This window comes from Colletotrichum scovillei (assembly GCF_011075155.1).
Source record: "Colletotrichum scovillei strain TJNH1 chromosome Unknown Contig00001, whole genome shotgun sequence".
In the NCBI taxonomy this organism is placed as follows: Eukaryota; Fungi; Ascomycota; class Sordariomycetes; order Glomerellales; family Glomerellaceae; genus Colletotrichum; species Colletotrichum scovillei.
In genome coordinates, this window is record NW_023336259.1 from 3554349 (window position 1) to 3572721 (window position 18373).

Below are 18373 nucleotides of genomic sequence, written 5' to 3' on the forward strand. Positions count from 1 at the left end.
CTTGTCACTGCCTGGGTGGACCGCCGAGAAGGGCCCCCCCACGGAAGCTCGGGCTCATTAGCTGTGGTGCTGACACATATCGGGACTAGCGTCGGGACGGCAGCAGCTAGCTCCGCAGTACGTACTCTCGTACCCTCCTGAAGCACGGATAGGTACCTGGTTGGTCTCCGCTGAACGGCTGGGAAGGCACGAAGGGCATAGAAGGCAGGTGCAAAAGGGGGCTAGCACACGGGAGGCAAGTGGATCCGCTTACCGAGAAAGGCTCAAGGTGGCTCCGCCAACGGTGTTGCTCGTCTCGGTCAGCACCCATCCTTTTGTTCCCACGTTTGTTGCATTACTGCTGCTGTTCAGGTTGCTGGCCTGCTTCTGCTGGCATGCATCCGTAATTAGCACTACCTTGTCTGAAGAAGGTGGTGACTGGAACGAGCCGCGTCGACTACGCCCACAACATTCTCAAGTCGAGCCGTCACATCTTTCTTTCGAAATTCATTCCAGCGACCATCGACGACAAGCTCTCCCTTTGTCGCATAATCAAACCCTACCGAGCGATGGAACTATTCCACGACCAGTACGCACCATAGCCTCTCTTCATGGCTACGACCGAAAGCCCCAGACGACGGACCTCCGCCTCGAGTTTGTCAGGGGATGCCGAATTCCACGAGCATGCCATTTCATCCGAAGCAACGACTATTGATACTAGCTATCTCGAAAGCGTTCAGCTCATGCCATCACCACTCTCACGATCACATCCATCACCACCGCCACCACCTCCTCCTCCTCTCCCGACGTTGACACGACCAAACTCTCTTGGCCCCTTGATGGTAGCCCCATCTACATGGCAAAAGTCCGATGCGTCACAACACCATGGTTCTCAATCCTCAGGCCCGAATACACCGCGTCCTCTATCCCATCGGGCCAGTTACGGACACGAACGACCTCACCCTCCGCCTCCGCCTCCGCCGTCCCGAGGACCGCGGCCACCCGTTCCCACCATGCTCCTTCACCCACCACCACCTCCGCCGCCGCCGCCGCCGTCAAACCTCGATGCTGCCTTCAGGGGTCGAGGGTTGGCAAAGGTTTCGATGCAACGCAGCCTTTCGCCGTCCATGTCACTATCATCAGGTTCATGGCATCACGAATACACTAGCTCAGACGACGACACAAGCTCGGTGGAGGCAGATTACTTTGAACAGAAAAATCGCGTAGTTTTTCCACCGCTTATGCCCACTGTGCAAGATCGTCAGGTATTTGAGCGAGAGAGGAAACATATCACGGACTCTATTACGGACAAAGTCTCTCGGCTTGAGAACTCACGGAGCTCCGTACCCAGCCTCGTCGATTCTGATGCATCTTCGGTGGCGTCCATGGCATCTCTGGACGACGGTGTACAGGAGCTATGGGTACAGATGAAGCATCGTCGTCAGCGGGTGAACTTTCTAAAGCAGGACATGGCTGGCCGGCGTAAGGTTCTTCGGGACCTGCGTCGCAGAAAGGATGAAGCCGACAACAACTTCATGAACATGTTGCGCCCAATTCTTGTCAAGGGTCGGCGTGGTCTATCTGCAACATCTGACCAAACGTTGGAGACACGATTTGCCGAGATGCAGGCACTTCGAACGGAATACCACACCTTCGAAGTTGACTACGAGGAACTTGAGGTCTCGCTGGATGAAGAAGAGGAAGGCCTCAACAATACCGAGACACGCTTCTTCAGCCTTTTGGCCGCTGGTAGCAAGAAACAACCCCGGCCAAGGATGCGAGAAGAGGATTCCGAGGATGACGAATCTGAAGAACAACCTGATATACCATATGAACTCACCGGTATTTCCCGCCACGGGCCTTCCGACGATGCCCATCCGCTTTGGCAAGACCTTGTGTCTGCCATCGGGGACCTGAACAACGCCAAAGAAGAGTACGACGATCTCCTGCTGTATCACAGGCAATACACGTACAGCATGGATGTTAAGAAATCGACCGGGATGAAGCCTAGCGCGGAAGAAGTTGAATTCATGGACGAATACCCGGAAGAGGAGCGCGAGAAGCGGGAGGACATGGATCGCCTGACAGAAGAGGTTTCCAGGCTGAAGCGGATTTGCGAAGAAAATGGTGCGATGAAGAAGCACCCGTCCTTTGAAATCGCACACGCTCTCGACCCAACTATTGGCGAAGACATGGCGCTCGACAACACTCCCCCAAGATCTGGATCCCTGGCCCATGGCCGTTTTTCCGAACTCTTATCTCGTCCAGACCATGTACTTCGGCCGGAGCCGGTGACTGCCATTGAGGAGGTGAGGCGCGCTGCGAAGATCCACGCGGCGGACCCGGCCACACTGCCGCAGCTTCGAGCGGCTCAGAAAGAGCTGGGCATTTCTAGGCTGATTAGCGAATTCAAGGAAGAGGACAAGTCGGATTTTATCACGCGGTGGCTTCTGCAACAGCTGCGTACTTCGCCGGTTGCTGTTGAACTTCTTTATTCAACGTTCATACACACTCTTCGGCTCAGGATTGGCAACGTACACAAGTGGCAGCAAGACGTTTTGTATCACTGGTGGAGAGACGATGCTGTCAAATCGCCGGAGGAATTTTTTGGTCCGCTTACAGGGAGTGGAATGGTGTCTCCGGGGCGCGAGGCTTCGCCGGAACACACGTCTCTTCCTCCGGAGCGCGAGGTGCGCATTTCTGCACCATCGAGAGCGGCGACGGAAGACTGGTCGAGTGGCAATCGTCGCATATACCCCGAGGAAGCGAGCCGGTCGACTGAAGTTTATTGATCTTGCTTAGTGAGCGCGTTTGTTTGCTTTCTTCAGTTGGGATGCTGCTGTTTTGGGTCCCAGATCCCACATGTTATTGCCTTGGAAACAGACCTGGCACAAAGGATGATAGACTGTATTTTGGATTGGAGCGATGGATCTGCTTTGTCTGGGCGGCATACTGATACCCTTTGAAGACCCAGTTTTGATGGAATGTAAAGATAACCGAGCGGGCATCTTTCGAGCTGATTGAGATTCAAGGGGTTACTCATACTGGATTATTTTGTTTTGGGGGCATGCTGTTCTATTTCTAGTTGAATACACGTACGGGGGTGGTTTTTGCCTATCTGCTAATGGTGCATCCAATTGCCCGTGACAAACCTGACACCAACGGACCATGCAGTTTGGTTTGGTTCGCTTTGTCCAGGCCAGGCTCGTTCAGCCGATGTCTGACGACGATCCAAGGTACCTACGTGCCTACCTAGTGCACCACCTCATGTTCGAGGCTAGCGCGCGGGAGCGAAAAAAAGAAGACGAACCCCACACTAATCATCTCGGGACGAGCCATGTCGACGAAGACGGTCCCGTCGCTCGCTGAAATTTTGGCGTGAATGTGACAGGTGATGTACCTGGTACATGAGCACTATCGCGCGACGGGTGATGCACTGCGTTCTACAACGGGTCTGATGCGGAGAGCGGAGCAGCAAGCGCGAAGAGGAGGAGAACCAACCTAGGAGAGGGGGGAGGGGGTTGGATGGGACGGGGGTGGGCAGGCACCGCGCATGTGATTTACGCCGATGATGCGAGCTGGGTAGCTATCGTGCCATTTCCTCCTATCCCACCCCGCTTATGGAGTACCCTTTTGATGGACTTGGTCTGGGTAGAGGTGAGGGGGGGATAATACGTGATGGTTGTTTGTTTTATCGAGCGTATCGCTACGGACACGGAGTGCGCGGTCCCCCAACGCTGGAGGAAAGATTGTGGTTGTCTGTCGTACGCGGCAACCATTTTCGAACTTTCTATGGTATGCATGCATATCGCGAAGGTTGTTGATGACGCAGGTTCGGGAGGCGGATGGAGGTCAGCTTCAGGGTTTGCGGGTATGGAATTTCGGAGGTGATGGCGCGGTGGATTCAAGTCAGCACTTTGGAATTTGAGTAGGTAGGTAGGTAGGCTAGGTTACAGGTAGCAGAAGGATTTATTAGGGAAATGCGGCAGAGCGATGAACGAATCAAGTTTGGCTTGTAGGGCTGAAATGGCGGATGGCATTTGCTTCCAATCGTGGATTTTTGGAAATTCCAATTCCTCTTTGTTTCCTACGAGGTACCATACCTGTCATATGTCAACCTACCTGCCGTATCGCCCTGAGCTGACCTTGTCTTAGGGTACCAGGGCTTTTTGAAAAAGAGAAGTACACTATGGGTTTTGATTTCATCTATACGTGAGTAGTGGTACGTAGGGCAGCATAATCTGCTTCTGATGCTGCCGTCATGGTCTTTCTATTCCGGGGGGGAGTCATCGGATGCGTCACTGGCGGGAGCTCGTCCAACGGAAGAGACAGAGGCACGGAATATCCAGGGAGACACATGATTGGGAGTTGTGAGCATGTATCTTTCCAGGTGTCTACATTGCCTGGCGGGGAGGAGAGGAGGATCGTAGCCTGCTTCCACAGGGCGACGGATGCTGCTCATAACCTTACCTTACTTACCTTACTAAGCCAAGGCAAGGCAGGCTGCCGCGCCCGTATGCAAGTCACCTCCCGCAGTCAGCGTCGGTTAAACGAACCTGCATTGCCTGTTCTATCCTGCGGACAATACCTAGATACTGTATAAACGTAGACGCATCGTGAAATGCCCTGCAGGCCTTTCTTGAGTAAGCGCTACGACGGCCACAGACAGCCCTACGAAGAGCAGTGGTAGACTCCTAGGTACTCTCTTGCTTTTAGGGGGTTAGTTGGTTGGTTAAGTAGAGCCTGTTCTATCCTGTCCTGCCTTGTCTTGTTCTTGGCACTGGTCCTCTTGATCGAACCTGGCGTCGGCTCGGCTTGTAGGCATGAGTGAAAGCCGTATGGTATGGGGGTATGGGGTGCCTAGCCGTACTTATCGAGAAGAGGGAAACCTGGGGGGAAAAGTCCCTGCAGGTGACGAGGGGCGGGAGTGGCTTGACCTTGCTCGGTGTGTGCCGCTATGCCCTGGTTCAGATACTGGAGCCAAGTAAGTAGGGCAAGGCGAGGTATCCGTATCTGTAGAAAAATGACTGAGTAATGATAGATGAATTAGAAACAAGAAACGGTTTTACCCTTTGCTGGGTGAGATTCGAGTTCGGTAAGGTAGGTAAAATCTGAGTTCGAGATTCCCCATGCGGAGAGAGGATTGACAGATAACCTTAAAAACGAGCGCGGCCTCAAGGCTAACTAAGTAAGGTACGTAGTCTTAGTTTAGAGACCGTGGACCAGGTGCCCGCTACACACAGACACAAACATATATAACCACGAACAACAACCATGATGCACTAAAGACGGCAAAAAATGGAAGCAAAATGAAAATACAACAGCAGGATATCTTTGACACGGAAAAATTGGTACAAAATGCAAAAGGAATGCCTCGTGGCGGAATCGAACCGCCGATCTTCTCATGTCACTAGGTACTAGTGAGACGCTATACCACTTAGCCAACAAGGCTTATCTCGCCGATGACTACCTCGGCTGATCTTGCGCTCGAGTTGGGAAACTGCTTCGATCGACTCTTCTCTCTCGTAGGCTCTCGCATCTTCAAGCTGCTTGACGATGCCTAAATCCTCGCGGGACTTTATATTTTGAAATTCTTTTAATTTTATTTCTGTTTTCATTTTCTGCGTAGTGATCTGTCCATGTATGCGATCACTCCGGACCCTCGCCTCCGAATGCTAGCTAATACCACAACGAGAAGAGGACTTACACCTCAGCCATCGTCCGCCATTGCCATCGCTGTGCTCGCTTCTAAATGTTGTCCATGTCCGCCCGCCTTGTTTCCTTTCCGCCCAGAGCAATGATCGTTGATGATAGTTATGTGTCTTTGTTTGTGATTAATATACATATGATTGGTTTGGTATCTCCTCCACGGGGCGGCAAAGCAAGCCTCCAATTAAAAGCCTATCCAAGACTCCTCTGGAGCTCCAGGCCCCGACGCCGGTAAGGTTTTGAGAAATGTGTATGCATGCGTCATCCCCCACGTCTGCTTCCACGGGGGTAATCTGTTCGTTGTAGATTTTGCGAGTGGCTTTTTTTCAACCACCGGCCTCATAAATATGTTTTAATGCTTTTTTAAATGTAAAATGCAACTCGTCACCCACGCACGACGTCGGGCCTCACGCCGCAGCCGTTCGCCTCCGGAACAGGACCTCGGCATTCGGGTCAGGCGACTTGCTCATCACCATAACCATCGGCTTCGGCCTCGTCTCTCCGTCCTTGAGCTTCATGTCGTAGTTGAGCAAGAAGTACGCAAGCACCATCTTGATCTCGTTCCCGGCAAAGAAGCGGCCCGGGCAGGCGTGTTTCCCGGCGCCGAAGTTCATGTTGGTGTCGCTGATGCTGGTGAACTGCCACCTGTTTGCGTCCTCGTCGGACTTCTGTCGTAATTTGTAGAAGCGCAGCGCGTCAAAGGTATCTGGGTTCTCAAAGTATCTCTCGTCGTGCGAGATGCCGGCCTGCGGAGCCAGGAGCTTTGTGCCGGGCGGCAGGTGGGTGCCGTCGGACAGGTCAATGGGCTTGACGACCTTTCGGATGAAGGAGGCTGTTACGTGTTAGTGGTGTTACCCCGAGGGTGAAAGCTTAGTGGGCCTGCTGAGGAACATACTAATATTACCGGCGAGCCGCTGGGTCTCCTTCATGAAGCTGTCGAGCTTCTTCAGCTTCGCCATGCTCTCCTTCCTCGCCCAGCCATCTTCCACCTCAAGAACTTGATGAGCTTCTTCGCGCAGCATGTCCTGCACCTCTGGGTGAGCTGCAAGATCGTAGATGCAATCCGTCACCAGGTTATTCGTGGTGTGAATCGATGCAGCTGCGAGAATGAGCTGGAGGTGCGCCTGGGACCTGACGTCTCTCTTCTCGTCCTCTGGAAGGGCTTCGACAAGCCACTGAATCAAGTCGTCGGGAGACCTTTCAAAGCTAGGCATCTCCAGGTCCCGTAATCTTTCATCGATGATGGGCTTCAGCATGGCGGTAGCCTTGTCAACGTCTTTGCGAATCTGTCGCAACTCCGAAACTCCATACTGCGCAATCGGTCGGGCCCACTCCGGGAAGAGCTGCATCTTCACGACGGCGACGAAGACATGGATGGCAAAGTTGATGCTGATATCCATCCACTGCTCTTGTCGGTTGACGTCGGGGCCTACGAATGCACGACCACTGATCCGTGCGATGGCTCGTAGCGCAAAGGGTTGGAACTTTACTGGTGTCCATTCTGGGACGTGTCAGTTGGGCGAGGCAGAAAATCTGACAGACGGACTTACCCTTGCAATTCGGAAACTCAGTGGCGACAACGTACTCGAGCTCACTCTTGAGCTGGGGCACAAGCCTGGCCAAGTTCTGCGACAGCTTGCACCGTACAAGTGTAGACAGTAGGTCGGCGTGGTTGCCGAGGGTGAAGTTGGTATATCTGCTCAACATGGCCTCGTCGACGGCCTCTGTGGCGCTCAACACCTCTTCTGGCAAGCTTCTCAACTCGCCAATAAGTCTTGCAGGTACAAGAACCTGCAGACCTTCTGTCGCTTTAATCTGATATACAGTGTCGCGGAACTGAGCTGGTGTCAGCAGTTGAACGATATGGACTTGTCACGCATCATACCTTGCCATAGCTGTCGCGAATCAAAGTCTCGGCGTCAAACATCCACTTCGTCTTGGCGGCCTTGTAGAAGGGCATGTCGGGAAACTTTGGCCTTCGAGACTGGAAGAGCCAGGCTACCACTAGCATCGCGCTGATGGCAACGTAATAACTGATGTGCTGGCCACCGGGGACCACCCGGGGCAGGTTGAGTTCCATTGGCATGGACGACATGGTCGCTGTCTGGTTCATGAGGTGTGGTATATCGGCGCCCGTGAGCGTCGTATGTGGTTCGAAAAGAAAGTAGATGAGAACTGTTCCTCAAAACAAGTCTAAAGGGTATCGATCCAGCGCCAAGAACAGGACAACGCGAAGCCCCGAAATCAAATTGAGTCGGTATTATGAACAGGTAAAAGTCGTCTGTGTGAAGAGACTTCCCGAGGTGGAGAGGGAAGTGTGACGACTTGGGTATGTCTTCAAGACATTGGCCATTAGATGAATAGATTGCCAGCCGGACCTGGTGCGATGTCGATGATCCAATGATGGCTCGAGTATTCGGAATTAACAAGAGCAAGTAACGAGTGCTCCTAGTGATGAATGTTGACCCAAAGCCGAGTTGCTGTGACCGCGTCCCGTTGTCTGCTTCCCTGTCGTTCAACCGTCGTCCAGCGTGTAGTTGGTTCGTCGACTCTCGAATGTTTCTCCTACAAAGCCCCAAAAGTCCAGACAGGAAACAGAGCAGGAAACAGGGCACGGAAACGGGTTGGAGGAGGTAGTGAGTGTAAATAAGAGCGAAAAGAAGGAAAAGAAAACCAATGGAAAGAAAAAGAGAGGAGTGAAATCGGAAAACGATGCTAGCCACGCATCGTAGCGGCGCGCGCGCGCAGGCACAGGCGCAGGTGCACACACCAGAAACACAGACGAGATGCAACACAGGCAAAGCAGGGCTTCCCGCTTGCCTCCCGGCACCAGGGCAAGACACAAGACAAGGTGACAAGCCAACCCCGACCTCGCGTCTGACTGGAGACCCAGTCAAGGCCAGAAAAGGGAGATTCCAAAGTCAAGGACGGGTAAGCTTGACCTGGCGCCTGGGCCGGGCACGAGTGAAATTCGGAGGGTTTGGGAGTTTGGACCGACTGGGACGTGATCGACTTCTGCTTCCTTGGGCGTCGAGGACTCGAGGGCGGTTTCGCGGACTTGCCAGGCGCATCTGAAACATGGATGGTCAACAGGAGTCGTTCGGGAGCTGCCACCTCCGGATTTTAGCTTGCTGCCACACCCGTGCCTCAAAGAAGAGCCCCAAACATTTGCCGCTGATGGGCTGGAGCCTGTCCTGGAGCCTGCCCGAGTGACGGATGTTTGGATTTCCATAGGTAGTCGTCTGTCGTGCTGGCGTCCCTGCGTTGGATAGATCACTTGATCTAGTCCCCGGGATGGGCAATCCGGGAATCTAGCGGCGACACTGGTTCAAGAACTTGATGAACTTGATGAGGAAGAGAGGATGCGACGGGCACATGCCAAAGTGTTGCATACCTATATCTTAGGTACCTTACCTTGATCCGTGTTCACTACGTACCTTAAGTGACTATTACAACCAGGCAAGAACAATCAATCAATGGAAGCTTGAATCTCGATTGCTCCGTGCCTGCCCTGAAGACTGAAGAATAGAGTGAGACAAGCGTCTTAGGTAATCCTTCCCCTTTAGCAGGGGACACCTCCTACTCTACTTTGATCACCGCTTCTTCGGGTATCACTAAGTAGCTTACACATTATGCTGCACGGACGAAATACCTGCAGGAACACCCATCAAGTACTTGCCTACTCTGGCACGGATGCAGGGGTTCCTCTCGGCTCGCTTACTGGCCGAGACGCGCCAGAAATTGTTAGTGTAGCGCAACTCCTCCACATTCATCCCATCTCCGACCAACTTCTAACTTCAACCCACTCAGACACGACAACCACAGCAGCCAAACGACCAGAGTCAGGCCCTGTCGCCCTCTTCTTCTCGAAGCGCTGTCTTTAGCTTTGCAGTAAGCTTCTTCGCTGCTGCGTCTTCCCCTTTCCTTCACTCTTGGATCTCCCTGATCCCGCCCCCCCCGTCCCCCCAATGCAACGTGTCTGGCAAATCCGAGATTCGATATCGCAATCAACCTATAGATCTCCTACGAGCCAAGCCTAAACCCTAAAGCCGCCCGCGTCAAGAGTCAGACAGGCCCTCCTTCACCAATTACGCTCTTACTGCAGTAACTATACACCTTATACGACGTTTACGAACCCATTTGAGCCGCCTTCGACACCGCCAAACAACCGTTGGGACGGCACCCAAGCATCCCACGACCAACACAACAGCCTTGTCTCGGATCCTGCCGCTGGATGTCTTTCGCGGACGCCATGGTCATGGGCGTCGCCATCTCCGTCTGGGGCATTCGTCATTTTTCGACACACACCCCATTCCCATTCCCTGCAATGCATCAAACCTGCTCGCTGATGTCTCCGTGCAACTGATATCATCACGGCCTCTTTCTGCATCCGACAACCAGACCAAAGTCAATGCTCATTGTCAGCACACACAATGTTTGCGCCGCCATGAAGAAACGCATGGCCTGCCAAGAACGATGTCCAAGAATAGGCACAGGGTTCACCCTCAGCCAGGGCAAGATTTACCGACAGCCCGCAATGCTTAGCTGTTTGCCTGCCTGTCATCGTCTCCGGCCGGTTCCATCCATGCATGCCCAGTAGCGGCCGTTCACTGCCGCCGGGAAGGCAGTGCACAAAGATCGCCTGCAAATCTGCTACCGGACTTGGGGAGCAGGCGAGGCCTGCTGGTGGCCGCGCGTGCGACGTGTGGCCCCTCTGACTCCGGGACTAGCATGACGAAGGAATCGAGAGGGGGATCTGCATGGGAAAGCTACCACACCAACGAAGTGCCTTCCCGCAACTCTGAGCGCGTTCGACACGCAGCCACGTATAGCAGGCAGGGAAGAAGACGATAGACTTACAACTAATTCGTCCTTGAGCCACGGTCAGCCCTGGGAGAATATGATTTTCTCTCAGCCTATACCCAGTCGGCGTGGTCCTCGTCTTCCTGCCCACGGGATTTCCTGCCCCGCCTCGGGAACGTCGATGCGCTGGCTCCATGTTTGGTCTTCGAGACGGCATGGTAGCTAGCTCTATAGAAACCCGTCCTCTATCCACCACCCATGACAGAAGTTTCCTTGGATTTGCCTGAACGGCGTTTCTCTGCCAAGACGGCAGCCGGCCAGCACACCTCGAAAGTCGGGTACAATGCGAAGCATTTGGAAAATGCGGAGACGGAGCCGACGACGGCACCGAGGGGGACTGCGTGTGCTCAGCATCGTGTTTTTCCATTGCTCACGATGGTGGCGACTAGAAACACATCTCGCAAACCTGAGAACAATGCGGCCCGGGCACTATCGGGCCGCTTAACAGCCTCGTCAGATGGCCCCAAGCCGCCACTGATGGGCATTGTTTTCAGTTCCAGCGTTACCACGCGCAAAATCCGGCTGATGTTTGTTACGCGCTCCAATCTTCGCACTGACCGGACCGGTTGGGGGCGCCCATTTTGTCTGGCATACGCGGCAAGCGATGAGCCTTTCCACAAGTGGAAATCCAACCGAACGACTGAACTTCCCCCCATCTGAACCTGATCTCAGTTGTCGAGCGACTCGACCGGACGAGCCTGCGCTGGCCATGACCTAGGAGCATTTGATTCTTTATGACGCACCTATGTATCGAATACCAGGCCACGAGATCGAACGACGGTAACTAGTGGACAGACGAACAGAGGACGGGCATTTACGATCACGATCTGGTCTAAATGCAGAGCGCTTTTCGGGCCCAGAAGCAATCATTTCTTCAGCCATTCCTATGAATAGCCAGACTTAATTAACTCCCGAAGACGATGTACACACCATCTCACTGACCAGCAACCACCACCTACCTCGACCGTATGACGTTGCTCGCTGGCTGGCTAGCTAGACGCTACTTGGTCCCTTTCACAGAGCCGCAAAAAGTCTAATGCTTTTTTACTCTTACCACATACGCGGAACCGAAATAGACCAAAAGAACAGCAGCAACCGCCCCAGTTACACGCGACAACAAAAAGCGAAGATGCGGCCAGTGTGGATTGAACACACGACCTTCAGATTGACTGAATGAAGTTTCTCGGATCAAATCCGCTTCAGTCTGACGCTCTCCCAACTGAGCTATGTCCGCCACGATCTTCGGACATGTTTGTGGCATTGAGCCATATATTGCAAGTGTGTGGGCTGGGGCTGTCTCCACCCCACAAGTTGTCTCCTCACTCGACCCCTTCAACAGTACTAACAATCCACAATGGCAGTCTCTTCATGTCTCGGATCAAGCTCACATAATTGTGTCACATGAGTAGAACACACTTCATCTAGCACCAAGACTCTGGCTGGCTGGCTGGCTTCTGAGGCCTAGCCATCATAACGAGTCAGCACATCGCATACAACGCATGAATCCGTCAACTTGCCCTAAAGCTCCATGTTTTCTTGCAATATCACAACGGATCTACTCTGCGCAATGGCGCCCATGGGCACGCAGGTCATTGATCACGGGTCCCGACAACCTGGTCGTCTGGAATTTCGGTAGATCAGCCCGCCCGGAGACCCTGGACCCACTCGCTCGCATCCGTCCTGCCGGGTTGCGACTAGCTTCCTGGTGGTTCCTGTCGACAACCCTGCCCTAATCATGCGCTTGCTCGCCGACTCTCTCATCAATCAAATGGTCTGGTGGTGTAGTTGGTTATCACGTCAGTCTAACATCTTGAGAGTCTTACAATTCTCCGGCTGTTCACTGAAGGTCTCCGGTTCAAGTCCGGGCTAGATCATACCATGGGCGATTGGTTTAGTGGTATAATGACCGCTTAGCATGCGGTAGGTCCTGGGTTCGATTCCCAGATCGTCCATATTTTTGACGCATATCTCTTCGCGGGAGGCTGATTTTTTGCTTGACTTGTTTTTGGTGTTGTTTGTCTCAAGATTTACGTTCTGACGAAGGTATTTCGGGTACCTGCCGAGCCTGCGTTGAGCTGACTCAAGTCTGGGAGACTGACTAGCAACAGGTCGTTTGGGGAAACATTACCCGATCAACTGGTTAGACTTGAGACCAGTTTCTGAGTTTGTGACTGGACCCCGAGCTCTGTCTCATATCAGATACCGAAGTTAGATGCGTCGTCAATGCTTGACAGCAAACTTATCTTGGGGTTTCCGGGGGTTGAGGCGAACGAGTAGGACTTAAGGGATGTTCCAAGAACAAGAATCCTCTCAGCGATTGCTTGCGACAAGACCCTACCAAGCTCACGACTTCAGCTAGTGGAGCGTCGCATCTCTGATCCGCGCGCGCCTGACTTGGATGCTCAGGAACCAATGCACCAAGGGGTCAGGATGGTTGACCGAGACGCCAGGGCGGAAGGCCAAACGGGCAGCGGGAATGCTGGAAGACGCGAAAGAGCAACCATCTTCAGCAAGCTGTATTCCACACTTTCTGAATCCCAAACCGGGGTCTATCAAGCCTTTTAATGGCCTGTGTGCGATGATTAGAACACGGGGGACGCGCGTTCGACCAGTTTTGTAGATCCTTTCAAGTTTTCTTTTTTGGATTTACTTCCTCGGAGAATTATTTTGCGTTCGTCGGGGTTCACACCCAACTTTGGACGTCGATAGGCACGCGGGCAGATAGTTTTGCCCGCATTGGTCGGATGGCGGACATCACTTGATGTTTGTGCTGGGAATAGAAATGGCGGTACCTGGCTCGCTGGTTTCGAGCCCGTGACATGCTTTTCTGCCTGATATTTCTACTGAAGCTTTCGAAATCTGTTCGCAAGCCTTGGGGCCGAGACTCGACAGATTTCGGCGCAATGAGAGAAGGAGAGCTGCCAGTTCAAATTCCTAGTTTCTTCGAGACTTTCTGATGCGAGAAGAAGCCATGTGTGTCTAAAGGCTATAGTGAAGCTTTATGACGCCGTGAGACGTAGCGCCGACGTGTGAGAGAGTTCTAACTTGGTGGCAAGACAGGCCATCTAGTCGCATGTTGGCTGCTAAATGATAGGTATGGAAAGATTTTAGAGGGCGCCGGCTGCATCGCCCATTACTCGCCATGGGTTTGGAATGGACCGATAATGGAGAGAGGTCAAGTACCTAGGCAAACCAACTTTGGAGGACATCATCAAAACTCTCCTAACACCTTAGGGCATTAATGTATGGACGCTTAGACTACCATGCCTCACGAGCTGGAATGGGATAATCTCAGCTAGTCAATATAGAGAACTGTATTTGTGGGCTTCTCTGATCATCACATCCGTCAGTCTGAAGACGTCTATATCCACCCGTCTTGACGAGCGAGGCCGACCACCTTCAAGACCCAAATAGCACAGTCATCCCATCTGTGTGGTAAACTAAATTCGTACATTCCGTTTTGTTCGAACATTGTCTCTTGTTTAGCTCATCATATACTTTATAATTGCGCCCAACATCGCCGTCATTCGTGGTTGAGAACTTTGCAAGAGGGAAGGAAAGCTGAAAAGGTGGAAGAAAATCAAAAAATAGTCTATCGAGACAGTGGGAGTATCCACTGATAGTGTGTATCAATACCGTGTAAACGATATCGAGAACCGCCCGAGCAGCCAGCAAAGGTAGAACCATTAAACAAATACTTTATAATTGCATCTCTTGACTCATTTTCTTGTCCACTTGCTTGCTACTATCCTTATTGCTGCCCCTTTCCTCCTTGCACTAACTACCCATTGGGCTAGCTGGGTGTTTGGGTCGAGTTGTGCGAAAGCCGTACCGTGGAGCAGCGGCCATGAACTGTGACCTCTCTCATTGTTTACAACAATCTCTTTGAAGTAAATCATTTTTAAAAGAGTATAGTTATACTCTTCTACAAGACGAACTTCCACCTTTCAATAGGGAATATCATACAATAGTGAAAATTAGGGGTTTATATAGTGCCGCGAAAGAAATCCCTCTTCCGAGACAATATTCCACGATCTTGCTTTTGCCTACTATGAAGAAGCTCTATGATAGCCTTCCCCTCAGATACGTTTTCATTCCTCTTCGCAGCCGCTATAACCCTCTCTGTCACGACAACTTCGTTCCAGCGTTGAATAAGGAGAAGCCTTATCATTTCTCTTCCAAAATCGGGGTTTCCTGCAGCAGCTATGATAACCTCTTCAGTGATCTTGTACCCCGACGGTTGTTGATTCAGAAGTAGCTCGAGCATATACCCTCCTACACGATTGTGCGCAGCACATCTAACGGTCTCTTCTGTGACTGTGACCGCTCCAACTTGTCTGTCAAACAGAAGCCGCATGAATCCTCCTTCATATGCCCAGGCTAGAAGGTTGACAAGGTCTTCCGTCGCTCGGGCTGTGCTGCCGAGCACCCCCTCGATCATCCCCACATCTCCTCCTGCCCATCTGATAGCTCGGAGAACTTGGCTTGTTACCTCAATCCGTAAGCCCTTCTCTTTGATCAAGGATTCCATTACCTTTTCACCGAACCACCGGTCCACGGCGGCAAGTAAACTCCTGGTAATAATGACGTTTGCGTTCTCACTCAGCAACAACCTCGCCATCTCGCTGCTTGACTCAGAATATATCGCTGCCTCCTTAATAACTTCTTCAGTGATCTGGATTTCGTTACCACGTTTGTCCAGCAAGGCTTTGGTAGCCTCTAAGCCTTGGCGCAGTGTTTCATTCGTAATTGCTTCCGTAATCTTAACTTGAGGGTGACGAAGGACCATTTGAACCACATCAGCACCACACTGGGACAAACTCTGCACCACATTCCGAGTCACCTCCACTTCTCTTCCCCGGCTGCTAAGCAACAACTCGAAAGAATCAGGGCCCTGAAGCGCTACATGATCAACGAACTCTCCAGTGACGTAGATGTGTCGATTTTCTCCAATAGGTTGTGAAGACAACAGAGCAATGGCCGCATCGTTCTCTCTCAGGATCTTCTCATCATCCCGATAAAGGGGTCTCTCAATGCTGTTCCCCTGCAGAGTCTGCTTCAGATATCCGCCTTCTGGTTGTTTTTCCTCAGGTGCTCGCCAGTATGGCGATTCTGCAGTAAGTTGGCTATGAGGATCTTCACGAAATACAGGTTTAGAGCGGAAGTAGTCAAATAGACCTTTTTGCGTACACCATGCGTAGGTGATGAAGGCTTCTGAGAGCCAGATCGTTGAGTTCTGTCTCTGAACGAGAGTCTGCACTTCCGCGGGTCCTGCGCCGGAGAAAACTAGTCTCTCCAACGCGATGGCCGCGAGTTTCGGGATCATCTCCTGTAACTGTGCCATCTTCGTTGGAGTACAAGAATGGCGACGAACCTGATCGCCAAAAAATATAGGTCACGACTTCCTCAACGAGGCTCTCTTCCGTTTTGGTGTAATCTGCCACAATTTCTTTTTTTTTGGATCTTCGTATCCGAAGCAAGACCTAGGAGAGCGTAGAACCTATCTCGAGGATCGCTCGCTTGGCTTTCTCGAAATTTCCACAGCAGGGTACAAATGTTTGGCTCTTGTGCCCATTGCGAAAACTTCCTTGTCGGACCAGGTAAGAAGCTCATCAACGCTGCAACCTGGCTGTCCAGCTTGATTCCAGTGAGAGAAATCGAGATGGCAAACACCTTCGCGTCAATCCAACCCGCAGTGCAGCCAATTGAAGCCTTGTATGCATTCCGAACCTCCTGTAAGATCCAAACTCGACGAAACCACTCATTCGCCATTAAATAAGCGATGAGAGTCGAAGAGTCACAGCCTGGTAGCTCGTACTCTGCCTGCGTTGAGATCCACAATTGTGACCACCTCTCATCATCAAGTGGCCATTCTGTCCATGCTTCCTGTGGAACCCGACGTCGATATGTGTCAAGCAGGGAAAACAAGTGGACAACGTTATGTTGAACATGTCCTAGCCAACACAAAACGCGGTCGGCATGCGCATAAAGGTTCCCCATCCATCCGACTTGATGTCCGCGTTCTTGGACGTTGCTCTGATCAATGCAGATAGCGTCAACCCATACTATGCGGTCTTCATACTCGCGCCTCAAGTAGTTGAGAGCCTCGAGAAGCTTTTCGGTGACGAATAGTATTTTTCCGTCCACATGAATCGGCTGGCATAGTCTTGTACTATCTCCCCAACAATATGACAGAGCATCGTACGGTATGATGTCCTGGTTCGCATGCGTGGTGCGTTCGCTAGCAGTCTCTTTTTCTTGCTGCGGAAGGTATGCTTGAATCAGGCGACAGTGAACTGGCGTGTTTCGCGAACCCCGTTCAAGTCTCAAGAGTCGAAATCCAGGTCGCTCGAGATCGAAGTGTTTGAACTCGTGAAGACTTAATAAAGTCGGTTATTGTGCAATTTTATCGGTGTGGACCCGTAAGATGAGGCTGTTCAGATACGCAAGAACATTCTCGCAGACATCTCCGCTTGGCAAGATCTGACTGCTACCCGTTTGTCTTGCAATACCAGCCACAACGACAAGAGATTCATTTCTGAAATGTGCAGCCGCCGTTTCAAAGCACAAGACACCATTCTCTGTTTTTATACGATCGACCAGGCCCTCGTCGGCTAGACGGGTTGATGAAGACGCTATTACTCCGCGGAAACTTTTGAATTGAGGCTGTATGCTGCTGTTAACAGAGTCTCGCTGCCGGTAATCTTGCTTCTTCAAGTCAAGTAATTCCTCAACAGCGGCGGCCAAAACCCCAGGTACGTGCTTCATTTCCCGTGTAGCAACAAGACGCCTTTGGAGTGTTGATTTCTTGGCATCGAAGTGAATGACACCATTTCGTCGGTTGGGCCGAATCCCGACCACGACGTCGCCTACTACGCAACGGCCTCTTTGGGATGCTACTGCATCAACGCTTGCCAAGAAGCACGCACGAACGGACGGAAATCTCTTGAGCAAATCATCTAAGATTTCTTGGGTGTTTCGAGTTTTGCTAGCGGGGCTTTTATTTGCAGCAACAACGACGACGTTGTGTTCACCAACTCGGCCAGTGCTGTAAGTCACGCTCAACGAGGTAGAGGAATAATTTTCATGTATCTGATCAAAGTATCCAGCGGCCAAATCGACGTGAACAGGCGTTGATAGTATTATCCCGATGTTATAGGTTTGACGATCCATTGAAAATACAGGAAATAAACGTATAGATTTCGCTTGCGAAGAAAAGTGTCTTTGGCCTGGGTAGATAGACTTGGAGGGAACATTGACCAGAACGCTCGGAGGGGACACCCACATATAGAGATATTTTCTCTTCCCAAAGGCTTTGGGAAATAATGCCTAGGATTCATGAGGCTGATTTAGGTGCCAACGCATATATCCATATCTGAAGCGAGCAAATCATGCGCCTTGTAATGAGGCACAGGTAGCACCGCCGCAGCCTGCGTTACACCTGTGTGGTAATTAGCCAGTGGCAGCCAGCGAACAGAAAGTGGAAGTACTGTTAGTGCTCATAACGGGCGAAGATCGTCCGGACGCCTTGCATGAATGCGCATGGCTAGAGTAACTTGGGCTGACGCGCACGCAGAAACGACAGGCCCCCGCCGACCCTCCCTGAAGGTCTTCTCACAATTTGACAACGACACCTGCAGGGCAGTCATACAGCAGAAGCCACGCGACCTTGGCGTTAGGCGTGTCGTTTCTACGTTTTCCAGAATAATTGTGCCCTCGCCAGGAGCTGTCGCCACGCGAAGTCTCTCCATAGCTCAGATAGCCTGCACGCCTCGATCCATGGATTGCTGTTGATCAAAGAAAAGATGACTACGAAGCGCGA

The 18373-nt window shown here is 51.9% G+C and overlaps 3 protein-coding genes across 3 annotated transcripts; 1 reads left to right on the plus strand and 2 right to left on the minus strand.

Moving 5' to 3' along the window:
• The first annotated feature begins 297 nt into the window (after positions 1 to 297).
• On the plus strand, positions 298 to 3085 carry HER10_EVM0012387 (uncharacterized protein). Its single transcript, XM_035481783.1, has one exon. It carries the CDS (start codon positions 591 to 593, stop codon positions 2769 to 2771), a length of 2181 nt encoding a protein of 726 aa, XP_035339003.1. The 5' UTR covers positions 298 to 590; the 3' UTR covers positions 2772 to 3085.
• A 3010-nt stretch (positions 3086 to 6095) lies between these two features.
• HER10_EVM0006376 (cytochrome P450) lies at positions 6096 to 7783 on the minus strand (the record flags this gene model as incomplete). The annotated part of the gene is made up of 4 exons (XM_035475962.1): positions 6096 to 6520; positions 6584 to 7189; positions 7239 to 7524; positions 7574 to 7783. The coding sequence occupies 4 exons, from the start codon at positions 7781 to 7783 to the stop codon at positions 6096 to 6098; spliced, it is 1527 nt and encodes a 508-aa protein (XP_035338441.1).
• Positions 7784 to 14536: 6753 nt separating this feature from the next.
• Positions 14537 to 17724, minus strand: HER10_EVM0008885 (uncharacterized protein; the record flags this gene model as incomplete). The annotated part of the gene is made up of 3 exons (XM_035478392.1): positions 14537 to 15925; positions 16177 to 16812; positions 16972 to 17724. The coding sequence occupies 3 exons, from the start codon at positions 17722 to 17724 to the stop codon at positions 14537 to 14539; spliced, it is 2778 nt and encodes a 925-aa protein (XP_035338695.1).
• Between the last annotated feature and the right edge of the window lie 649 nt (positions 17725 to 18373).